This window comes from Mya arenaria, chromosome 13 (genome assembly GCF_026914265.1).
Source record: "Mya arenaria isolate MELC-2E11 chromosome 13, ASM2691426v1".
Lineage (NCBI taxonomy): Eukaryota > Metazoa > Mollusca > Bivalvia > Myida > Myidae > Mya > Mya arenaria.
Window position 1 is genome coordinate 19,411,464 of NC_069134.1, and position 26,646 is coordinate 19,438,109.

The window sequence follows — 26,646 nt, forward strand, 5'->3', positions numbered from 1 at the left end:
AAAATCGGCGAGTTTACAATCTTGAGTCTTCTAAAAATGGCTGATCGATCGGAAAAGGATATGATATCATAATTATTACGTCACTCATCAATGACATATTTGATATTTATTAGCATATAAGATTAACTTAAAAAAGTGGTCAGAAATACAAGCATGTTCGGTAATACCCGCTCCCGCTCTAATTTAGGTTACTCAAAAGTGTAGTATGAACGTGTTTAATCAGTAAATCCGGTGACCGCAATGGAAAGAGTCCGTTGCCTTGCCAACGCGAAAAAATATTTATTTTTTAAAACAAGATTAAACAATGTGTCTTCATTAATTAAACTAATTATCATTTGAGATAAAACTACTGTTTTTAAATATCAGGGAGTAGGATTAAATATTGTTTTCAGTCCCACAGGAGTGACGGGTGCACGCACACACACACGCACACGCGCGCGCGCGCAGAGATCAGTAAATTGCTCGTCGCTTACGTATTTCATATCAAGTATTTTGTTTGATTGACACGGTCATAAATTTTTAACGAGATATCTTAAATGTCAATTAATCAAGTTTCATCGATTGATAGTGACCGTCATTTTAAATCCATTTAAGGTAATGTAATTGTAAATAAAAGTTTGCTGAGCTGAACTTATAGAAATAAAAAAATATTTTTGACACAGCAGCTCATAGATCTCTACCTTCTCAAATCCATTTTGTGCTTTGATTTTTGCCTTTGATCTTAGAGCTACCTCCCCTGACGTGACGTCATTGTGGATGAGAAAGGAGGGAAGGACGGAACGTATGCATGCAAGAAGAGTACACAGTGTGTATGCGAGTTTTCTTTCTGAATGTGCGTATGAATATAAAAATTAAGAGAGTTTTAAATGTTGTGCTTTCAGTAAATGAAATCACATCGTGAATTTAAGTACATTCGATGTTTAAGCCAGTTTTACGATGATTTTGCGATGGGTTTTGAAATTACCTCCCTTTGTAAACAAATCAATTATTCTATTCTCTCCTTTTTGCAATCGGTCTGAGCCCATGAGAGATAAAATAATGCATTCAAGTGTGTTCTGTATTGATATGTTCTGGCTGTTATAACTATCTACAAATTTGCAGTACTAATAAGTACTTGTGGTGGTAGTAGTTACTAAGGTTACACACCACTATTAATTTAATAAAATAGAATAATTTGGAGCCAAGTCGTGTTCATAATCATAGTTGCTAAAACAAACAGTAATTGAAGGAAAACAGTTGATGAAAAAATGCCATTTCTGGTGTTGCAGCTATATATAACAATCACATACATGCCATATTTTCTGGAGACCATTCAGGGGGATTTGTTCAAAAGGCTGAAAATTCAGGGGGATTTTGGTTGTATTCAGGGGGATTTTTTTAGCAGGTCTAAGTTTGCGAAATTTTAAAGTATTTTTAGACGCAAGTACGAAAAAATGTATTCACATATAGTTTGCTTTGAAAACCTCTTAACTTTTTCATTATACAGAATTATTTTATGTCATGATTTATCACATTCTTATGATACACTGTCATGTCATACTGTAATGCACTTGCAGAACAAAATATGTCATTGGAAAAATATGTTTTCGATAAAATTAAATGAAATTTACCTTCCTCCAAAGTCTTTTAAAAAAATGTGCTTAATTCTATCAGCTTGATGACTTTCAGACAATAAGAGAATAGAATAAATAATTGATTTCTTCCTTCCAAAATAGTAATATTTCTTTGCCTTTGATAATTACTATAAATTAATTGATCACTTGTTGTAAGTTTCCTTTTGGCATTTCACCCTCGTGGAGTTGTTTCTTTGCATTCAGTTTCACTCACATACTGTGGTTTCACTTACTTTGTCATTACTGCCTGATGTAAAATTTCTAAAAAAAAAATTCTTATAAATTCCGGGGGATTTTTATCTCCCGCGGGGAATGGATCGATTCCCCCGCCGGGGGATATGGCATGTATGCAATCATACATATCCTTAGTTAGAATTCAGTTCAAAGCTAATTATGCACCAGTCAATTGTAACCACGCCCCCCCCCCCCCCTCCCAGGTCCGGGGAATAGCGGGGACTGACTTTCGGTCCAGCCAACCCCGGGTAAATCCCCGTCCTGCGGGGACGAACTGATGGTAAAACCCCAGCCAAATGCCCCCGCACCCCAGAGACTATATAAGGCCCAATGTCCACTAAATTTGGCACTAAGACGAAACTACCGCGGTCACCTGGCCCTGCGGGGCCACCTGGAAAGTAAAAACACAGCCCTTTTCCCGGCTATCCCCGGACCTGGTGGGGCCGTGGTTGCAATTGACTGGTGCATTAGTAATATTTAAAACAATAAAATATCATATCACATTGCCCTTAAAGGGACTACACCAGATTGGCACTAAAAAAAGTTTTTTCTGTAACGAATCTCAGGACAATTATTTAATTAAATGGTTTACTCTTTGATAATCATAATTGTAAAAAAAATACCAAAATGTAAAAAAAAATCAGCTATAAACCTAACTTAGAAATATCACGTGATAACATTGACTAGCCAATCAAGCAGAAGGAATGAATTCTACTAGGGTATACATACCTAGTAATCTTTTTTAATGGAAAAATATAAAAAAAAACTGTGATAGAAAAATTAATTGAAAACTATGTGGTAGTTCAGTTAGTAAGTTTCAATGCATTCTACACATCAATACCAAGTTTATGTCAGTTTTCAACAATTTTTGTGTTTTTTTTGCTATTGATCATATGGAGAACAGCCCTTTTAAGAAAATTTACTTTCAATAGTACTTATTTTCAATAGTAAGAAAAATTTATGTCAAGCAGAAAATATTTCATCTCTGATATTATTGCTCTGATTTCAGGTATTTGACTGAATTGAAAAAACCCCAGAAATAATGTACATAACTCTGCCCATTATCCTTTTCTTATTGGTCTGTCCCCTTTATTCTTGGTAGTGCCCTTTTCACAATTTCTATATTATCACCTTTAAGCTGGTACTGAGGTCCTGTAACACTGAACAATTTTCAACTTTCACAATGACTGGATCAATTAATCAATTCCTACCATTTGTTCAGCAACTATTAGAGAAAAAGTTGCTTTATTGTCAACCTTTAACTTATATTTATAACATTTTGAAATGCATATTTCAGCGTCCTGTGGGTGTCAAGTATGGCAAGTACCAACCAATCAGCGGATGGGCACATGTCCTTAACCGAAGGTAAACTGAAGTGAATTAAGGTTTTTAACCATTTATGCTTTAAAATGAACATTTATTTTTAAATATATCTTGATGGTCCAAGTAACGATCACTTGAAAGTTGATTTAAAAAACTAGATGCATTTAAATACTGTTATTTGCCAGTCAGTGTTGGACTTAGTTACGTTGTCAGTTATTCACTGATGAAGTGAAACAAGCTTGCATCTCATCTGGGAATATACTTATTTTGATCACTGCCAAATGAACAGCACTGACGAGATGTAAATATTTTTTTATTCAAGTACATACATGTACATTGTACAATTCTTTGTGTGAATACTATTTCTAGAGTGCATATTAATAGCTATTAACATTTTCTTGTTCTCAAGGTGGCATCTCTGTAAAGCGTGAGCCGGTGGATGACGGATACGATGACTCTGTAAGTGAACAGTTTTTTTCTATTATTTAAATGTATTTACTGAATTCATTGCCATGTTATTTATTTGTTAACTTGTTATTGGCGATTGGTAATTTTTTAATAATTATAACTAATTCTAACTGTATGTACATACTGTATGAACTACATAGCAATTTTAGATGAAAGGTTTGCAGATCTCATGACACATAATTATTGCAAGACTGAACATGTGTAAAATGAAATTGCAGTTATCAAATTAAGTCATTTGTAGATCATACATTTTTACTTGGATATATAGAAATGGTAACAAACCTTGTTATAAGAATGAAGATCAGATTTTCACCAAGCTGTGAACATATTGAACCAGTGCAGGGCTTGCAGCATGGGCTAATTTCAACCACTGAAATCATAATGTTTAAGTGTGGTAGGATTTGGATGTTTTTGATTTTTGTTGTTTACTGCTGATTTATTTTTTTCATTTGATGTACAATGAATAGATTTTATATTCTAATAAAAGTAATCTTCAGTGGTCTGTAATGTCTAATTTCATACATTGAAACCTTATTCTCATGTTGGTTTTTACTGGGTGCTGTGTCAGTCATTGTGTTTGGACCCTGTTTTAATGATCAAATATTGAATTATGCACACTGCTGGTTATGACAAACTGTTGTTGGTAGCCTTGATAATGCAAGTGTGGAATTCTAGGCACTGCTTTACAGGACTGTACGCTACTGGAGCGGTTAGGCAGAGGACTGATACCACCAGACATGGATGATATCGATGAAAGTCTGGATGCTGACAATGAAGTCCTTGAGGATTTTGACTCAAGTTGTGTTGATGGAAATATTTCAGACAGGACAGTAGTACAGACAAATTATTCAGTGCGGTTATTAAGACAATTTCTTAAAGACCAACGAGAAAGTGACCTGAAATTCGAGAACTATGAGACAGCAAAGTTGAATAACATTCTAGGCAATTTTTACGCTGGATTAAGAAGACCAGGGGGAATTAAGTACAGAAAATCATCGATGCAGGCAATCAGAGCTGGCCTTGCCCGTTACATAAGTGTGTATCGCCGTGACAATATTGTTTTGGGAAGAGACTTCAAAACTGCTAATTCAGTGTTTCAGTCTGTGTGCAGCTTTCTCAGTTTAGAAGGAAAAGGAGATGTTGATCAAAAGGAGATACTAGCAAAAGAGGACCTTGAAAAACTCTACCTCTCCAAGGCATTTTCAACTTCCACACCAACAGGTAGTACATATAGTTAAACTACAAGTATGCACAGCTTGACACTAACTTTATTTCAGGTGACCAGCTGAATCAATTGTTAATATGACTTAAAAACTTGTCCTTGTGAGTTTTTTTTATTATTTGGGAGCTAGCTCTGACAAACCACTTACGAATTTCCACTTCTTGAAAAAAATGAAATAGGATTCATATGGCAAATATGTGTGACAGACGTCTTTGGTCATACAAAAAGCCGATCTTCAGACCTGGTTATTTGTATTGTTCCAATTTTATTTAAAAAAATAATTATTCATAAGTTATTATTTATGGAACATTTTAAAATTAAGTACTGATATTTATATACCAAAACACACCAGTATGCAACAGAGACATGCTCACTGTTTATTTAATTACACACAGCCTACAGAGGACACTCATCCGGATACCGGATTTTAGTAGTGTGAATGAAGGGTTTGGTACCTAATCATACTGCAATATTTTGGATTTATTTTTGTTCTTCATATGGGCAATACAATAAAAATAAAGCTATTGCAGTGTTTTTATTCGAATTCCCTAGCCAATTGGCTGTGGTGATCCTGTCAAAAAATTGAGTGTCTGTTCACGGGGTTAATATCGAGCTGTGTACTTTTATGTCTCATTTTATGTACACCTCAGATATAAAAATAGAACACATTTTGAAGGATTTTTTTTGATCTCATTTGTTTTTTGTTTTTAAAGAGTCATTTGTGATAGCCTTTGTGTCATGGCTGGCTGTGGCATTTATCATGCACTTGAACATTGGCCATAACTAAAACAATGTTCAAGATATTCAAGTGAAACTTGGTATACATGTTACCAGTAACTAATAATAAACATACATATACATATATGTAAAGGAAAGCTCTTAATTCTGGCCTTAACATTTATTGAGTGGCCCCCCTTGTTTGATTGTAAAAAACAACAACAAAATACTGGTGTTTGCTTTTAATATGCAGTGCTCTTGTTTACTTTTCTATTAAAAATTCAATCATAGGAAACACTTATTATAACATATATTTCAGATGATAAGTTTCTCTGTAACATTTTGAATATCATTATAAAATTTATCTCATTTTGTTGGAATATTTGTTTCTAATTGTGCTTGCAATACATGTATGTAAATGTATTTCAGGCTTGCTGAACAAAGTTTGGTTCGAAGTTTGCATCAATTTCTGTAGTAAAGGGCGAGACAGTCAGAGGGAATTAACTCCGGATGTTTTCCAATTCCAAACAGATGATCAAGGTAACTTTTTAATAGTAGACATTTTAAAGAAAAGTAAAGTAATTTCTCTTACTTTTGATTTTGTACAGTTTAAATTTATTTAAGCTTCAGGCTAAAATGATTTATCCTAATGACTTACAATCCAGGAAAAGAATATGTGACAATGAAGCCGGAAGCTTTAAAGGTCCATGGTAAGAAAAGAAAGCCTGTACGGATGTACTCAACTGGAGACCAACGCTGCCCAGTCACAAGCTTGAAGCTCTACCTTGCAAAGCGCAATCCTGGTTGCCCTTCATTCTTTCAGAGACCGCTAGACACTGGGTTTGGAAGTCGAGCCATTGGCATAAATGCACTTGGAAAAATGATGATTGATATTTCAAGATCTGCCGGACTGTCTAAAGTATACCCAAATCGCGCCATCAGGGCAACAGCACAAGTGTTACTTATTGATGTTGGAGATCATCAGAAGTTGGTCAATGTGCCCCCCAGTATATCAGAGAATGCATCTTCACAGAAAACGATACAGAGTATTGGGCAAGTCAATCCAACAGGAAATATGTTAGTTTTCTTTCAACCACAAGTAGCAGGTATTTCTCAAATAGCGAGTGTTCCTGAGACTGCTGGAAATACGTTAAAAGGCCCCGGAATACCAAGTGTACCTCAGACTGTGGGAAATAATGTAGTACAAGGACCACAAAGAGCAAGGGATCCTCAGACTGCGAAAAATTATGAAGTACAAGGCCTCCAAATTGCAAGTGTTCCTCAGACTGAGGAAAATAATGTAGCACAAGGCCAGAGCAATGTTCAAAATGAGCCAGAAAATGCACCACAAAAACAACCACATTTGTCACAAGTACTAAACAAAACATTAGTGTCAGACAGTGAAAATATTCCATTAAATAACACAACAATGTCTGACGGTCAAAATATTCCAGTGAATAACACAACAAAGTCTGACAGTCAAAATGTTACAGTAGATGAAGCTACAATGCTAGACAGTGAGGACAAAAGTGAATCAAGCACAATAAGGAACTTGAATATTCCTAAATCTTCAATGTGTATGAAGAGATGGTACCTTAAAGATGTCATAACAAGAAGTGACCTAGAATGTCTGTATGCCTCCAAGGCTTTTTTAATTGACACGCCAACAGGTAAAACCCATATGAAGTAGTCAAATATTGTCATTGATCGGACACTTTAGTCTTACGACCATCTTAGATAATTAGGGCTATTCCAGTAAAACATATAACCACCCAGGGAAGGCAATTATTTAATTAGTATAAAGATGGGTGTCTTTTTTCGCTAATTTGGACTAGCCTAATATGGACCCCAAAAAGGTAAATTTGCTTTTGTAGGGGGTCTGCATAGTTTAAAAATGTCTTCCCCCTGGGGGTTATATGTTTAAATGGAATAGCCCTTACATGTATACTAAAATAACATTGTTTAACAATAGAATATGCATTTGATTGTTGAGGATGACCATGTGGATAGTCGATATCTCCTTTGTTTAGAAGTTATTAATACATGTAATTGTACCTGCATCAGTTTATCAGGGTTATTCAGCATCCTTTCAATTTCCTAAGATAATAACATTACGGATCATCTGCTAAGGCCTAAAAAAAAAATACATTTGGTTCGGGTTACCCGACCCTACCTACGGAATAGGCGCCGACCCTACCGTTTTTATAGTCAGTTTGAAAAAAAAAAATGAAAAACTAAAAAAAAAAAAAAAAAATAATAATTCGTTTTTTTTTTAATTGCTTTTTAATATTAAGTTTAAACCTTAAATGCTTGTACAGAAGATAGCTTTAACACCATTCTCCAATGATGAAAATTACATTCTGATATAAAACCTAATAAAAAAAATAAATAAAAAAAAATAAAAAGCCTACCTACCCTACCTATTTTTTTTAAGGATGTAACCCTAACCAAACAATTATTTTTTTTAGGCCTAATGGTAATAAAATCCCAACAAAATTAATAATAGTTCATCTGAGTTTTTAAAGCAACCGCTGTCCGTCTGATCTGTTTGATAGAAATATTACATTGCAATCCCATGATTGGGCTCTAAGGTTCGCAAAGTAAGTTTTGTGATTTATATGTGTAAACTAGAGTGAGAAAATATGTGTTTAACTGTTTCTTCTTTAGGCTTGCTTAACAAGGTATGGTTTGAGGTTGGCCTCCATTTCTGTGATGGACGAAAAAGTCAGAGATACCTTTCCCCTGAGGTTTTCCTGTTTGTTACAGATGAGGAAGGTATTGTTTGAATCTGTGTTGTCATTTACTGTGTTTGTGATAAAAAGTTCTGGAAAAGATGTATCTTTGCTAAAACTCTTTCTAATAAAGCTTATAGTTTTAACTTGAAATACTGTGAAGCACTCTGTAGCTGTCCCATTCTTAAATTTCAAACTTTAAATGAAAATGTTCCTTCAAATTAATTTTTGCGTTTCAGGATGTGAATATGTAACAATAAGACCAGAAGCTTATAAAGCCCATGGAGTAAATTTAAGATCAAACCAGATGTATTCCACTGGCGGACCACTGTGTCCTGTTGAAAGCCTGAAGCTGTACCTGTCTAAGAGACATCCATCTTGCCGAGCATTTTTCCAGAGACCCATAGTAGATTCTGCATTTAGATATCGTCCAACTTGGTACGAGTGTCAGCCGGTTGGCAAGAATGCTCTTGGAAAAATGATGGCCTTGATCTCAAGAATTGCAGGACTGTCCAAAATATACCCATGTTGCTCTTTAAAAGCAACAGCTGAATTTGGCCTCGCAGATGACGGACTACAGCTTAGAAGACTTATTTCTTCTGTGGAAGAGCTGATGAAGGCATCTGTTTCCAGTGATAAGAAAACAGTTGGTCAGAGCCATGAAAAATCACCTCATCTAGGTAGTGTTACTTCGGATAAAGGTGATAATGCAGTAAGGTCAGATGACGGTTTGCCTTGCATTCCCAAATGCAACATGTTACCAAAAGAAACCCCTGAGGAGCAACAATACTTTGATAATATCACTTCAAAAACTAAAGTGGTGGAAGAATCAGATTTTGCTGTTGATACTGACAGTTCATCCAACTCTTCTACATCAGAGAGTGAGAGAAATCTCTCTGAACTCAGTAACGAGTATGATCTTCAAGAGAATCAGGATGAGCGTGAACAAGACTTCATGGAGATTGCTGGAAATGACGATTCACTGTCCCATCGGCCTGGTAGAGATGTAAGCTCAGAAGTGTACCATCTGTTGTGTTTGAAATTGGTTGATTTATTGTCGTTCCATGCATTTTACTTGTACAAACAATGCGAAATAAGGTGCAATACTACCCTATTGATTTGTATTAAATGATGAAAACCCTTTTACCGTACATGTATAAAACATTAGGTTATGCTTACAAGAAATTAGGGATGTCAACATGACTGGCTATTGCCATCAAACAAACATCAAGCATATGCTCAATGTAATGCTCAAGTATCATTGTAAAATGCATCAATATTGTTTAGTTTTGTTTATTTTTTTTTTATTACTTTATGCATGCTTTTTTGTTTCAAGGAAAAAAAAGTCAAGTTATTGTGATAGCTTCGGTATGGTTGTTGTGCTTGATGTATGTGTGCTAAAACTTGAACCTTGACCATGAAGAAAAAAAATCCAAATATTCATAGCAAACTTAGTACACAAGTGCCAGTTTACTTGCACTTGTTTAGCAAAACCCATGACTGACACAGTAATTTAAGAGTTGTTCCCCTTGTTCTTGAATTGAACAAATGCATTCAGATGAGCATTGGCATTTGCTTGCAGTGCTGAAATTCATATGTAATAGTAAAGCCTTCAATGCATGCTTTGTCAGGTGAGCTTTTATAGCTTACGGTCATGAGATCTGCAACCAAAGTTGATCTTATTAAACAATTATGGTTTAGTATTAGGAAATGGAGACATACTGTTTTATGATATAACATTTTTCCATTGAAAAATGAAAATGTAAACTATATGTTTCAGAACACAGCCAGTACAAGTAGTGTGCAAGAAGTCCTACAGAGCCTGTTGAGAGAACCAGATGTCAATGTGAGAATGGTTATAGAACGTCTCCTGCAGCAGAATGACGATATCCTGGCCCAGATGGACCCAACCCCACTGAAGTCTAAGCCAAAGAGTAGCTTCACTGCTAATCATGACAGTTCAGTAAGTTTACTATGCAAGTTTTCAATTAATGTTGACAAAACAATTGATATTTGCTTGACTGCCTTTGGCTGTTACTGAACTTTTTTCTAAAGACATTTACAGTTTAAGAGAGACTGAAGAGAAGAATGTTTTTGTTTTTTATTATTCCGTATTTGTTACAGAGAAAATAAACGTGTGTATGTTAAATCAAATCAACTCCAGATAAATAGTTTGACAGCTACACATATCTAAAAGAGCACTAATATTTTGACCAGGTTTTCAAAAAAGAGAAGAGTTTATGAAGACCTTTCATATGATAGGTATACAGGCCCCTAGGGTCAAGGTCAAAGTCATTGTTATTAAAAAAGAAAAACGTTTGAAACTGAATAACTAGTTCGGGTTGACTAGTTATTTTGACCAAACTTTGTATGTAGGAAGAGGTTATAGAGTAGGTTCATGAAATAGCATTTAGAGTAGGTTCATGAAATAGCATTTAGAGTAGGTTCATGAAATAGCATTGGGGCCTTTGGGTAAAGATTAAGGTCACTGTTTCTTAAAATAGAAAAAAAAAACAATGGTTGAAAAGTTGCATCTCATAACAAAGGCTGAAATTCTTAAGTCAGTCATCAAAACCTGGTTTTGTCACATTGCAGCGTTTTATGATTTCTTCTTAAAAAATAAAATACAACTTTTTTCAGAGGAGTGGTGACCTTGCTGCTTCAGATGAGCTTCTTGAGAAAGGAGTGACAGATCATGGCCCGCCAGTTGACACGGAGCTGGTGTGTGCGGTGAGCTCCAAAATTGTGCTGGTAGGCTCTGAGGGACAGCCCCTTCAGCTTGACATGGAGTACTTTTTCTGTAACTTCTGCAGCCACAAGTCTAAAACCAAGATCGGGCTCCTTGTGCATATACAGGAGCACAGATTTCACTGCAAATACTGTAAATACCAGGCTTTCTCCAGAGCTAGTGTAATTGCACATTGTGCTCAGGAGCATGAGGAATTTCAAAGCACTGCCAAGGCATTAAAGTATCTCACCCATGTGCCAGACATTGCTGCCAAGTCCGAGATGAAGAAAAGAAAGGCAGATGAAGATACTGAGCAAAGCAAAGTGGCTAAAAGGGCCAAGGTTGATGAAATGCCAAGTCTAAGCATGGAAGTGGATGAAATCAGTGATGGTGATATAGCCACAAATGGTACAACTGATAAAATCATAATTGCTCGAAACAGTGGTGTAAAAGCCCATACTGCAGCACAATCTCTACAAGAAGGTGTGTCTTTGCCTACATCTGGTGGAAGGTACTTGCTAGTTCCAACAGGGATGCCCTTTATTCCACAGGGGCAGACTAACTTTGCCCCTAATGTTTCCTCCAGCTTACCAGTCATACAAAATGTCATGAGCAAAAATAAAGAAGTAGATAATGCTCTTATTGAGTCACCTGTAAAACGAGCATTAGCGATGAAAGTTTCATCTGGCTCTGCCCATCCTGCATCTGTGACTTCTAACAAACCAGCTTCATCTCTTCCACCAAGTGCTACTCCACCAGTAACTGTATCTTCAGGTCTTTGCTGGAACTGTGGCTATTGTGGCTTTGTAACTCTAAGCCAGTCTTTCTTAAAAATCCATTTGAATTACATGCACCAAGGCCAGGCCCACAAATATGTTGCAATGCTTGTGTCAAGCGAAGAGGAACTGACCAAAATCAAGGAATCCGATGCCAAACTTAGTTCTAATCCACAACAGGGGCAGGTAATTCAAACTTCACAGCTTTATCACAAACAAAGCACTCCTGAAAATTTGGGCTCGAAAAGTAATAATATTTCCGGTAAGGAAAATCCCCAAATTGAATTGGACAATGCGGAACAAGTGGATGTTGAGCAACTTGAGAAATCCATACCAATCTCATTCAAGTGTGCTCACTGCAACTTTACATCTGCAGAGGAACTGAGTGTCAAGTATCACATGTTTCAGAGACATGCTGGCAGTGTCCTGTATGGCTTAGATATGAAGGCAGTGAAACTAAGAAAGAAGAGATATGTATTCTACTGCTTAAAGAAAAACTGTAAATACTTCACAAAGGATCTGCAGGAATTCAGGAGTCACATAGACTCCTGCACACCTTGGTTGGAAGATAATGCTCCTAAAGACGTTGATCCAACCGTTATAAAATCGCTTGAACTGACCAAAAAGTTCATTGAAAAGAACTCCATGTCAGGGGAATTTACAAAAGAAAGCCGCATTTATAATACTGCAGATTTTGGCTGCTCATATTGCTCCTACATATCTAACAACAACACAAGACTGAAGAAGCATGTCCTTATGAACCATTCTGAGGCCAGGTGTTTGTTTCAAGACCTCCATGCAACTCAGAAAGGACCGGTGTACTTCTGTAAAACTTGCCTCTGGGAAACACGCACTCAGGACAGCCTGGTAACGCACAATGAACAAAAACACAGTGATGTCCCAGCTGTTTCTTCCTCATCCAAGACTGGACAAAGCAGTCTAGAAACATGTACTGACAGTGCTGACAAAGAAAATAGCTCTGACAGTGTTGGCAGAGAAAAAAGTATTGAGAGTGTGGACACAGAAAATAGTGTTGATAGTGTTATGACAGTAAAAAGTGAGCCAGGCTTGGAAAATGATCCGAACAAGGAGACATTGGCTGATACAACTCTTGACATGTATGAAGGTATTGTAAGTAAAGAGACGTATGAAAGTGCACTTACTGAATACCTTAAGGCAGAGAACAAACTACCACCCACTCCTCCTAGATCCTCTGGCAGACCAGCAAGAGGGGCTGCTTTGAAATGCAAATTGAGCTTTCAGTCTGTACAGGCACCTGATCTGTACCGCTGTCTGTACTGCACCCAGTATTGCTTTGGTATCAGTCTTGTACGAAAACACATGAGAGATAAGCACAAGCTTAAGGCCCTACAGGCCATTGATGTCAAGAAACAGAGCGAGAGAGATTCTGAAGGTCATGTCATTAACATTTGTCCAGCTGAAAACTGTCTTGTTTATTCATTTAATTTTGAGAACCTAATTTTGCATGCGGAAAAACGTCATGAAATGTCATTAGCTCATCATGACCTAAATCGGCTGGCCAAAGCTAATCAGAAAACTGTCTTTGTAGCAACTGGGAACAAAAAGGGTCAGCAGAACCCAGAAGAAACTTTCAAATGTCTTTATTGCCCTATGAGTGAGACTTTTCACTCCGGATTAGATATAAAGAAACATTTGATTGCGAAACATAATGGTGAAGAATTTGTGTACCGGGACTGTTTTGCCAGAAAGTTGAATAAAACGTCTAGAATCTATACATGTCATGACATGGACTGTGAGTTCACGACAGAAGTTCAGAATGACTACCTCATGCACGTCTATGCACACAATAAGACGAGAATCTATGAATGCTCCGCTTGTCAGTGGTTTACGGCCAACAAGGAGATATCAGAGGGGCACATTAGCAAAGTGCATTCTGGGGAATCGGTGGCCATGATTGCTCTGGAGCTACAACTGACCAGCAGTGGGAGCATTGTGAAACTGGTTGATGGATCTGCTGTTAAAGTGGAGAAATCGAATGGTTTATAGATTTGTAATGAACTTATGTGTAAATCAGGGATTGCTATTTCTGAAGTAGTGACGTTTTATTAAGATAGTGAGGTTTTAACAGTAAATCTTATTTGTGGTAAGAGAAATTGGTGTTATTGTCTGTTAGAATTTACAAGTATTTTGTCATTTTTGTGTGCAATGTATATCAATGAAAAGGAACCAACATCTTAATGAAACCTTTATGTTAATCATGTTTACTTGAACAAAGAATTTCAACCAAGATACTTTTGTTAATGATGCTTTTATGTATGTTTATTTGTATTGAAGTTTCTACACCATGTTTTTTCTCTTTTTCATGCAACATGTACATGTATGCATTTGATGGTTTTTGCACCACTTTTTTGACATTAAAATAATGTCCTAAACTTTGATTTTCTCATTTCTTTAGGAACGGATATTTAAGTATGAAATGGTTATTTTCTGTTGTTAAGTGTGATTGCTCATTGTAGGCCACACATTTACTTTAGACCGATTTCTTCTAGGACCAGTCCACTTCAGTAGTTGATTGGTCGCGGTCAACAGTCTTACCAAAACATTGAAAAGGGACCATCAAATTACAGTTGACCTAGGACCATGAAACTTCAGTGATTGGTTGCCATTGACAAGACAATTAACCCAATGCAGCCAAAAATGGAATTGAGTTCATCAAATTATAGTTGAGGCTATTAAAGCCTTGATCATTTTGGCAGACTTTGATCTTCAAGAGACATCTGGCCAGCCTGCTTGACTTACATATCTGACGAGCTTTTTCACACTCAAGGTTGTAATAACTTAGTTGTCAGACTGTTATTTGAAAATACATATCTCCATTTGTGCAATCTAATGCCCTCTGGTTCCAAGGTCAATAGAGCATACTACATGTACTGACTACAAGTTTCATGTCACATGATGGTAACAGATGTGTTAAAGGTATCAAGGCTGATGATGTTTAAACCAATACACAAATCCACACCAATAATATTTTATTCAGCAATGCTTAAAAAAATGAAGATGTGTATTTTTGTGACACAAATAATGCACAAATATAGTGAAACGTTTTTGGGTCATTTATAACGAAATTCAAAAAGGTGGTTTTACATGGTAAGGTGCTCATGGAACATCTATGTTCTTTACAACCTATCAAAGATATTTAAAAGTTCTGAGGCAAACCTGAACAATAAATAATGTTATGTAGTCTTCACTTTATGCCCAGACCTGAAGTGTAGCTTTGATGCAATCAGTTTGGAATCTTTTTTGTGTACTTTTATGCCAGGTTATTGCAGAATCCTTGTGTAGAGGACTCAAATTTATGTAGGGAAGATATAAACTTGACGCCAATTTGAGACATGTCAAGCCTGTTGAAAGAGCTGTTGACAGACATAATGTTCTTTGATGAAATTGCAATACAGAATAACATGGGGTTGAACAAGACCAGGAAACTGTGACACTAAGCCTCAGTCTGGAGAACCTCAATGGAAAGTTTTATGAAAATCCTATAATACATGTTCAAGATACAGCGTCTATAACAGTCCTTTCAACTCATTTTGCCATTAAATCTCTTAATGTGACCTTAATCTTTAGGTAGAGACCTGGGTCTTGTGCATGACACACTGCCTCATCATGGTGAATCTTCATGGCAGCTCTTTTGAAAATCCTTTTAATAAATGGTCAAGATACAGCTCCGACAAGGATCATTTCAAACTATGACCTCTAAGCATAACCTTGACCTTTGAGGTACAGACCTGGGTCTTGTGCATGACACCGCCTCAGTTTGAACCTTCATGGCAAGTTATTTGGTACGATTAGCATCATCACTCTGGTGAACGAGAATGAATACAGCCTGGACTAGCATTATTTTAACCGTTGATCTCTAACCTTGACCTACATCTTGTGTGTGACACGCCACCTCATGATGAACCTTCATGGAAAGAAATTTTTTTGAAAATGCTATAATGCAGGGTCAAATTCTGCCTGAACAAATTCAGTCCGGACGAACGCACACATGCACATACATGGAACTGCCAGAGTGACAATAATGTGTTACTGACCACAAGCGGGCTTGACATCAGATAGACCAGCAATGCAAACTCATTTCATTTCATTTTTTTTATTTTCAAGTAAAAATGTAACAAAATATTCATCATAATTTACATTTCACAGCTATGATCCTACTTGTATAATGCATAAAATATTGCACACTGCAGTTTGTCCATGAATAACAAAGCAATGAAAAATATACACTATCACCAATGAACAACAAATTACATCCCTTGTAATAAAATCTCCATGACACAAGAAACATGCATCTTTTGTGTAACTACTTACTGGCTATAATTTTTTCAATGGTTTAAAACTCTTCCAATGCTAGTGAAAAATGATTAATGTCGTTTAACATGATTTGGCTATACAGTACATGTTAGATACATATATATAATTGATAGATTTAGTGATATTTGTTTAATTTTAGGGCACTTAAATGTCAAAAATAATTCCATAACTGTAGATGTGCAAAAACATTTGTATATTTATGAAAAGAAAAAAAAAATATTTAGCCTTTTTCTTTCAAACATTATGATTTTGATGATAAATGAAATATGCATCAGTGTTTTAATCACTTAAAATCAATGGTTGTTCATGGATGTAGATGACAACAAATACAGTCAAATGCATAGCACGGGTATGAATAATGTTACTTAAAAAAAGGAGAACATATATGGTGTTAATCGCTTGAAAACAAACATTAAAAAGAAAGCAAATTCATTGATTGTGTACGCAGTTCTTTTTAACATCAAAGAAAGCAAAAACAACTTTTCAACATGTAAGACAAAAATAATTAAATTACAGAATTAAAAATGGATTTTGAATGCAAACAATAAACTAGAACACAAGCTTCCCAAACATTTAACTGAACATATATATTCATAAATTGATTAATATGAATGAAGTGATTTTTGTACAGAATGAATTCACATGCAAGTAATATATACAGTTTATTGCTCTACATTCAGCTGCATCGCGCGATATTTGGCTTTCAGACTTACATTTGCTTTTATTATTTTATTGGGTATTGAATGAAATGACATTTAATTTAGTAAGTAATTAAGTAATAAAGTAATACCGAAAATTTTATGATGACTGCCTAAGATAAACATTTACAAGTGAGACCATGTTTTTCACATTTTGAATACAATGTACTAATTCACATGACGCACATAATGACGAAAGTACATTACTGAAATGACATGCAACATTAACATATCAATATTACAACTAGCTTATAATTTTAGTTGTTTACCGAATCTGTATGAAAAATAAAGTAAGAAAACAATGATGATTCATTTTTGCATATGTAATCCATTGGGCCATTTAAAAACAGACTGTGAATGCAGTCGAAATAAGTCAAGAGGGAATCAGTAGCTGCTAACTTGCTATGGAAACATGAGTACATGAATAGTCATAAATTAACAAGAAAATGATGCACCAATGAGATTCCTTTAAAAAAAAGTAGTTTGGAAGAAATAAATATACATAGAAAGGATCATTTTTCATTGTTGATTATTTAATTTGAAATAATTACGTCCAAAGGCCCAAAATCAAGAGATGCGGCTCATTTAATCTAATACATGACAAACAAGGGGGAAAAACATAATATATAGATAGGTTGCATGGTTAAATGAAATAACCCTTATAAACACCTTAGAAATAACAATTAAACACTAAAAATACTGAATACTCATTATTATTACTGAAGTAAAGGAATGTTTATATCAACATAAAAAATCCATATTTATTCAATATTGATATCAAAAACATTGTTTTTTACCCTTAACAAACTATTTCATTCTTCTAAATCCCATCAGCAAAGGTAGAATTATTGATGGCGAGTCTCCTTTAAGCAATCCTACTAGCTTTCTGGAATGGGTGACCTTTCTTGAAGAATCATCTAATGTTCCAGCATGTGTTGTCTGTCTCACCGAAGTCATGCCAACTTGCTATCTCTAGTGGGCGCCCAGGTCCATGTAGATGAAACCTCTGTTTCAGTATGTGTGGTACGTCTCACCTAAGCCAGGCGGACTAGCTGTCTCTGAGTGGACGGCCCCTCTTAATGAAGCGTTTAAGGTTCCACTCGGTATGTTTCAGCATATGCGGTCCATTATACACACACAGAACGGTCATGGCAGGGGCATACTCCAGGTCAGGCAACAACTGTAATGTCATCATAACTTCAAGTAACTGTTGTATTGAGACTTCAGAACATTCATTTCACTCAATACTTTGCTTACATAATTTTATGCATTTAAATTTTAAACCAATATTGAAATAATAAATAATTTTATTGTTTTGGCAGACAGTGTGTACATATATAAAATAATTTTCATTCAACAATGGTAAAGTGTGAAACTGTAAAAGAAATTGACAGACTTGACCTCATGGTTTCTAAACTAATTGCAACCAATATTTCAGGGAGCCAAACAGTGAACAAGTGGTAAAAATATGCAACTGCCTTACCATAATGATGATCAACTAGTCTATACCAGTTACATTTACTGTTATTTCTTAAGTTGAATTCTTCAATCAATTAAAAAACTCATAATTAACACATATATTAAAATGATACAAAATTGTAAGCACTATTTTTTTCCCATATTGCTTTTTATGTAAAATACATATTTAAACTGTTCTAGGTGGTTTGAGTACTGTTCATCTATTGTTTTTCATTCAAATAAGGGGCGTAACTCGATAACAATTAAGCCAGAGTTATGGACCTTAATGTCCATATGCATATTGTCTCAAACGAACAAGTGTACCAAGTCTCATTTGAATATCTTGCATTGCTATTGACTTATGGCAAATGTTAAAGTTTTTGCCCTTCGAAGCTGACATCGACACTAAGGCTACCATAACACACGACTTCTTTCTTTGAAAAACAGACAAATTTATTAACCATCTCATGATCCTTTTCGATAAATGTTCGTTACCTTGGGCGTGAGGAGGAAGTACTGAGAGGAGGATTCCTTACACACGGTCTGTACCACCAGCTCAAACACTTTACGCTCATTTACTGGGTCCATACCCTACAAATACATGCAAAGACAAAGTGTATACAGTAACTGTTACAGCAGATGACCAATCTTCTACACAGTGATCTACCACAACATTTATTTGATTTCTTTATTGTAATGTTTTAATTAAATCTTTAAAACAAGGTTTTGAACATGGTCAGATGATTTTGATAATAACCATGTAATTGCAGTGTTTACTATACAGCAAACAGAAAAAGCCATTGCATGGAGTTTGGCATGTCGGTTTTAAGGTCTCACTCATAATTTTCCAGTATTGCATATATGAAAACACTTACAATAATAGTTTTATACCGAATAATTTTGATACCGAAATAGAAGACAAAACTACAATTAAATTATAAAAAAAAAACTTTTGTAGCGGGGAGTGAATCCACGCCCGTTCATTCAAGAAAATATACGAAAACACCATCTTAATCCACTAGCCCACAGGGACCCATACAAGGCTTATGGATGTTTAAACCTTATTATTAACATTGGTAGCACCACATGATAATGTCAATGAAGCAATCACCCTACAGCCTTTTGTTGAATCGTGTAAGGAACTCATTTCAGATATTGTGGACCTCATAGACAATATTTGGGAATATATTAACATTTGTTAAAGGTTTTCAGCCAGCAGAACCTTAGTTTTAGCACTCCTTAAGAGTTGCCACACTCCCCTTGAAGCCTTCCCTTAGAATTTTGGGTTTGCGGCAGCAAAAATTGCCTTTCAACGGGCAAGTAGATAATCCATTTTCTTTAAAATGACTGATTAAGTTTTCTCTTATTTGTTTTAATGACCCTTTATTTTTAGATTTCACCATAACTTTTTGAGTCTTTGAAAATTTAGTAATGGGCATTTGTCACCTACTTTGCATTCTTAGTTAATTAACTTTTTTTTAAAGGTGTTGTATTCGTGTTGTAGGCCTTTTTAAGTTTGAAAAGAAAGGTTTCTATGTTTTTTATTTTTCAGTTTGCAACAAGAAATATTTAAGCAAGTCATAGGGACACTGGAAACAATTATTTTCTAAGGATGGCCTTTTCTAAAGTGTATTTCTTATATACACGCTATAAATATGCAGGCGAAACATGTCAATACACTCTCAACAAAGTGACTTTATCACCAAATTTGGTATATACCTGATTGATTTCGTCGACACATCGGAAGGGGACCTTGGCAAGCTCCTGCAGGGCCATCATATAGAGGACGGTGGTCACACTCCGCTCCCCACCACTCTGATGGTGGGCGGATAACTCACGAAGGGGCTCTGAGTCACGGAACTTCACCTTGATCTTAATACCATACTTGCTATACTCCTCCTGTAATTTCAAGGGTCAAACTTTAATATTCAAAGACAAGAGCATGGCATAGCCTGTTCATTTTACAGTCAAGCACCAAACCGGCATGTCCATTTTTCAGTCTATCAAGGACCAAACTTGCATGTCCATTTTTCATTCTATCAAGGACCAAACATGCATGTCCTATTTCCATTCTATCAAGGACCAAACTTTACTAATCAAAGACAAGAGCATGGCATCTCCCTGTCCATTTTTCATTCTATCAAGGACCAAACTTTACTAATCAAAGACAAGAGCATGGCATCTCCCTGTCCATTTTTCATTCTATCAATGACCGAACTTTAATAATCAAAAACAAGAGCATGGCATATCCTTGTCTATTTTTCATTCTATCAAGGACAAAACTTTACTAATCAAAGACAAGAGCATGGCATATCCCTGTCTATTATTCTAGCAAGAACCAAACTTGCATGTCCATTTCTCATTCTATCCAGGACCAAGCATTAATATTCAAGACAAGATCATGGAATAGCCTGTCCCCTATTTTGTTTATGTAGTGGCGAACCTTACTTATACTACTTGGACAAGAGCATGAAAAAGCATGTATTTTTTCTGTCTATCAGGGAGCCTTTATGAATGAAGGTTTTACACAAATAAGGGGAAAAAGCAGCCAGTTAGAAAATTGATTCTTAAATGTCATTTTCATTACAAATGTTCAAACAAAAACCTCATCAAGAGAGGAATATTTTATAAGGTTTATTTCAATAAAACCTGAATAAACATTTAAATGTAAATACTGCTTTCAATGATACATTTTAGACAAGGTACACAATTTTGGGAAACTACAAAACCAAAAGAGCATTTCATCGAACATTTATGTAATCCAGGTTGTTGTTGTTTCTTCCAGTCATTTTCAAAGCCAATATTCAGTTATGTTAATTAGGAGAAATAGTATGTTCTTTCCTAAATGTTTAAAAACAATTATAAATCAGAAATTCTGACTTTTTGTTTTTGTTTTCAATTTACGGTAAGAAGTTCTGTTTTTGTGATAAAGTTATAAAAGCTTACAATTTAAGCGGTTAAAAGGAGTATTTGAGTATATTTAAATAACATGATTTCCAATTTCATGCAAAAAAGGTAATTTCCCCAAAATATCAAAAAAAGAACAACAACCTTTAATCAGTCCTTATAATCCTATAATGATACACATACCACAGTGGGAGAGTGTACTCACAGGGTTGTCTGGAATATGCAGCTCCACCTCGCCTACAGATTGCAGCTTACGGAAGAAGTGGCTGAATGCCTTGTTGATGCGACCTATCAACTCCTGCAGTGGACCTAACCAACGAGCCTTTGCCTCCTCAATCTTTTCCTGATAATAGATAAGGAGTCATTCACAATACTAAGTCTAAACTCATTAAATCTTAAGCGTGACTGCTATAAGATAATATCCAGTAAAATCCATTTAGAGATGGAAACCAGCTCTCATGGGGCTCAAACTGAACCTTGAGTCCATATTCACTAACAGTGAGTCTGAGTTTCAGACTTGAGATTTAAAAGTGCAAATCCTTTTTTAATTGTTAAATTGCCACTACCTGTATTGCCACTGCCTGTATTGCGACTACCTGCGGTGGTGGCAAAAATTGAGGATACCGTCTACAGTAACCCATTCATAACCATGTACCTGGTGGGAATCCTTCTCCTGTTCTTTATCAGTCACCTCTTTTTCAAGCCTGTCAATGTCCCCTTTCCGGCGATGAAACTCTGCGATAATCTGAAATAATGTATACCATATCTTTGCAATTTCATCAATTACTTTAATTTAACATTCACAGCTGCCACTGACTTTGAAAATCATTTTACTGCCTTTGCCAAAATTGGAAAATTAAAACAAGGTTATTTTACTCAGTAGTAAGTTGTAAAGCGCTTCTTATTCTTTGAATTTATTGGCAAATTTTCCTACGACGCCAATTCATATTTAACCAGACTAGGCAAGTATCTCAGGTTTTCCGCAAACAGTATACTATAATAGGAAGCAAGGTTGGTCAATGTCTTTTTGAGTTCCACATAGACCTGGTGTTCCCTGATCAAAACTCCACCATCACATATTTAACATTACACTTGTGCAAGAATTAAGTTCATACCCTTCTGTCGATGTCCAATGTGAGGTCGGCCCGGACTTGGTGTTCACTAATCCGTGCCTCTATCTCTTCCAAAGTGTCAGGTAGGCTCAGGAATGTCTGAAATATAACATATATGTGAAAAAATGTCCATTGATAAGTGTAAACAAGAGCATTGCAAGATTATGCCCACCCTCGTGTCTGTTTTTCTGTTTATCAAGAAGTTTAACTCAACATTTATTAAAGGCAAAATTGTCCATGCTGCATATAATGCGTTATACTTTGTACCTTAGTAAAAGAAATAGAAAAGTCATTAAACGACACTATGAGCTAATGTATAACACAGTAATTCACATACCTCCCTGGTTTCCTCTGGCAGCTCCTGATCTGGTCGTATACCGCTCGTCCGCTTTGCTTCCTCGAGTAGACGCTTGGCTACAATCTTTGAGTTGTGCAACTGCTCTTTCACACGTGTAAACTTGTTCTGATAACAGACACACATTATATTATAATACATGTACCTGCAAAAAGGGGAATTTGCCAATAATTTTAAGTGTCAGATTTAAATTAAATGCATTACCAATTATTTTAAGTGTCCAATTTAAATTAAATGCATTTCCAATTATTTTAAGTGTCAGATTTAAATACATTTCCAATTATTTCAAGTGTCAGATTTAAATTATATACATTTCCTTTACATCAATTGTGATGAATCTTATAGAATCACATTTTTTCTTGGACAGACACCAATTTTTAAAGGCTATAAGAAAGTCAAAATTATCAAGCACTACTTTAACACATCAGCTCAATTTTTTATAGCAGTAATATGAGTTTTGACTGAACTGGATAATTTTCCTTTTCTGGAAAAGGTGAAAAAAATGAAGGATAAGAATGCTTTGTTTCAGTCTAGAAAAGCAACGTCTTTCACTAAGAAAGCACCTAAAAGTCATATTGCAGGAGTTTAACTACTCAATTACACAAAATATTCCTATTTTTTCTAGTGCAACCTCCATCAGACTTATTTTGAAAATTCAGAACCAGCATACCTCAGCCTGTTGGAGAGCCTGTGTTTGTTCCCGAACTGCGGCCTCCATTGTCCTCACCTCTCGCACGGCCTCCGCATGACGCAATCCCAGACACACCTTCGCCTTACACACCTCCACACAACGCTATGCAAAAATACATATCTGGAGGGTTAGGCACGGCAATTATAAGCTTGTTTCATTTAAAATTTTATTTTAAACTATGAACTAAAATTTAATGGTCAATACCTCGGTCCCTTATTCATAAAAATGAAGTTGTATAAGAGTTAGACAAAGAATAAACAGCCTTTTTAAAAGCTGATATTAAAGTTTTTCAATTTTAATAGTATCTGATCTAAAAGTAATCACTTTACATTATCGTATGTTTGAAAATGATAATTTCTTTAATCCAATTATAAATGAGCCTACCTCTGTGTTTTCGATGTATTGTTTCAGGTTTTTCATCTTCAGAGCATTTATATCTGCTATTTTTTTCTTGGCAAGTTTTTCTTCGTTGTCAATATCCACAGTTTCATTTTCAACACTACTGATACTGAAATGTTCAGATGTTAACATTTAGGTTACAACATTTAAAGTCTGTAATTATGTTGTTGCATATGTTGAAATGCAGGTATTGTTCTTTGAAAGACAAAATATTGAATTAACAAGACAAGGTAGATTACCGGTATATTCATTGTAATTCACACATGGACATAGAATACAACTATGTTTTTTAATATTAGGACTGACTCTAATTGTACACGTTTGATAATGTTTTATGCGTAAAATAATAATTTGTTAAAAGACTAAATGAGACTATTTTAAAAGCTTTAAAACACACAAAATTGTTCATCACATAACCCAATTTCCTGACTCACGTTTGTTTCTTGGTCTCTATCTGTGACTGCAGCCTCTTCTTCTGATCCTTCCTGCTCATCAGTTGTTTCTGAAGGGAGATTGTGCATGATTAACATATAATATGAAAGAATATCTTGTTTTGGAAGCAGCCAGAACAGTAAATAGCAATACAGTCGAACCCTGTTGGCTCAAATTCGCTTGGCTCGAACTAGTTGTAAAGGACTGATTTCTTTATACTGTATGTAAGTATTTCCGTTTGGCTCAAATTTTTTGAGGCTCGAGGTATTTTCGCCTGTCCCTGGTGTTTCGAGCCAATTTGATTCGACTGTACATTAGAGTAAACTTTTAATTGTGCAACAACTGCAAGTGTTTTTACTTAAGACTAATGATCTGCTGCACCCTGTCCTTTTGGGGTAGCATCCTTCTGCTCTCATAGACACCAACATGGGCACCGTCCTGCCTACATAAAATTAAATTTTCCTAAGACTTAAAATGTCACTATAAATGCATACAAACATAACATACAGTTATCTGGAAGTTGACAACTAGTATTACTTCAATTAAACACAATTCCTTATTTATTTGGCCACATTCATAATGTTCAAATTCTCCACAGCCAGATCCAGCCCTTTTCACCCCTAACACTTTGTCCTTTTTCTGCAGCACCCTGTCCTTTTTTAAACCTGGCTAAAACTCTTAATACATGTATAGTGTGTGAGACTCTTTATTAAAAACTTCAAAGCATGAAGAAATAGATATTTCATTACAAGAGGGCCAAGATGGCCCTATATCGCTCACCTCAGTAAAACTTTGTGCTATAGACTTAATTAAAGGGCAATAATAGGGATTTGGCTTCTCTGATGTATGAAATTGTTACCGCTAGAGTGTTAACAAGTTATTTCCATATTTGGGCTTTGTGACCTAGTTTTTGACCCCAGATGACCCATATTCGAACTTGAGCTAGAAAACATCGAAACAACCTTTCTGACAAATTTCCAGGATATTTGGGCTGAAAATGTTGTCTCGAGAGTGTTAACAAAGTTTTTCCATATTTGGACTCTGTGACCTAGTTTTTGACCCCAGATGACCCGTATTCGAACTTGAACTACGAATCATCAAAACAACCTTTCTGACAAATTTCCAGGATATTTGGGCTGAAAATGTTACCTCTAGAATGTTAACAAGGTATTTCCATATTTTGGCTCTGTGACCTAGTTTTTTACCCCAGATTACCCATATTCAAACTTGAGCTAGAAATCATCAAAACAACCTTTCTGACATATTTCCAGGATATTTGGGCAAAAAATGTTACCTCAAGAGTGTTACCTTGGTATTTCCATATTTGGGCTCTGTGACCTAGTTTGTGATCCCAGATGACCCATATTTAAACCTGAGCTAGAAATCATCGAAACAACCTTTCTGACAAATTTCCAGGATATTTGGGCTAAAAATGTTACCTCTAGAGTGTTAACAAGGTTTTTCCATATTTGGGCTCTGTGACTTAGTTTTTGACCTCAGATGACCCATATTCAAACTTGAGCTAGAAATCATCGAAACAACCTTTCTGACAAATTTCCAGGATATTTGGGCTAAAAATGTTACCTCTAGAGTGTTAACAAGGTTTTTCCATATTTGGGCACTGTGACCTAGTTTTTGACCCCAGATAACCCATATTTGAACTCGTCCAACTAATTACTGGGACAAACATCCTGACCAAATTTCATGACAATTAAGGCAAAAATGTGACCCCTAGAGTGTTAACAAACAAAGTGTGGACGGACGACAGACGACGGACAATCATCGATCCTAAAAGCTCACCCTCAGTCTACGGTTAAGGTGAGCTAAAAACACAATATTGTATACCCTTAAGTGAACCAAAATTCACATTACCGTAAATGACTGGGTATTAGACGCACTTTTTTCCCTAAGATTTTGATGCAAAAAAATGCCTGCGTATAATACCCAGTAACAATTTTTTGAACTTTTTTTCTGAGGTCAATTTCAAGCCGAGAGTTTGTTTAGATTTATGTAGAAAGGGATGTTACTCGCGTCATATTGATCGAGTATATACGGGTTAAAACGGCAGTTGAAGATCGGGATACGGTATATCGTAAGACGTTTATAATTTCAACAAAAATATTTTTCGATTAAAGTTACAGTAATTCACCTAAGAGTTCGGACACTCTAAATATTTGGACACCAATAATTATTTCCCAAAATAATTTATTTTGCGTACCTAATTTTCGGGCACCCAAAGGACATCAATCATAACTTTCATAGTTACCAAGTTTCACAGACGAAGATTATTGATTTTTATCTTTACAATGCCTGGCTAGATTACCTAACCGTATACACAACTGAGACAATTTAATTAGTTACTACCCATCCTAAACGATTTATTGCCTGTTGAAAAGGAAGTGTGATATATTTATTTGAGGATTAA

The 26,646-nt window shown here is 35.6% G+C and overlaps 2 protein-coding genes across 3 annotated transcripts in view; one reads left to right on the top strand and one right to left on the bottom strand.

The window, feature by feature from the left end:
- Positions 1-760: 760 nt before the first annotated feature.
- LOC128214539 (uncharacterized) lies at positions 761-14,227 on the top strand. 2 transcript variants are annotated; one of them, XM_052921045.1, is made up of 10 exons: positions 761-832; positions 3,145-3,212; positions 3,580-3,629; positions 4,328-4,859; positions 6,007-6,117; positions 6,243-7,247; positions 8,245-8,352; positions 8,549-9,315; positions 10,090-10,272; positions 10,950-14,227. In XM_052921045.1, exons 2-10 carry the CDS (start codon positions 3,164-3,166, stop codon positions 13,839-13,841), a joined length of 5,697 nt encoding a protein of 1,898 aa, XP_052777005.1. In that variant the 5' UTR covers positions 761-832; positions 3,145-3,163; the 3' UTR covers positions 13,842-14,227. The 2 variants fall into 2 exon arrangements, with proteins under 2 accessions (XP_052777005.1, XP_052777006.1); XM_052921046.1 differs by having other exon boundaries at positions 776-805.
- Positions 14,228-15,947: 1,720 nt separating this feature from the next.
- Positions 15,948-26,646, bottom strand: part of LOC128214721 (structural maintenance of chromosomes protein 5-like) — a 36,401-nt gene continuing 25,702 nt past the window's right edge. The window contains exons 18-27 of the mRNA XM_052921345.1: positions 24,224-24,291; positions 23,775-23,898; positions 23,370-23,492; positions 22,682-22,807; positions 22,348-22,443; positions 21,888-21,977; positions 21,438-21,575; positions 20,045-20,224; positions 18,821-18,916; positions 15,948-18,047 (exon numbers count right to left, since the gene is read on the bottom strand). Coding sequence (XP_052777305.1) covers positions 17,916-18,047; positions 18,821-18,916; positions 20,045-20,224; positions 21,438-21,575; positions 21,888-21,977; positions 22,348-22,443; positions 22,682-22,807; positions 23,370-23,492; positions 23,775-23,898; positions 24,224-24,291 — 1,173 coding nt within the window. The 3' untranslated portion in view covers positions 15,948-17,915. The remainder of the gene's footprint in view (positions 18,048-18,820; positions 18,917-20,044; positions 20,225-21,437; positions 21,576-21,887; positions 21,978-22,347; positions 22,444-22,681; positions 22,808-23,369; positions 23,493-23,774; positions 23,899-24,223; positions 24,292-26,646) is intronic.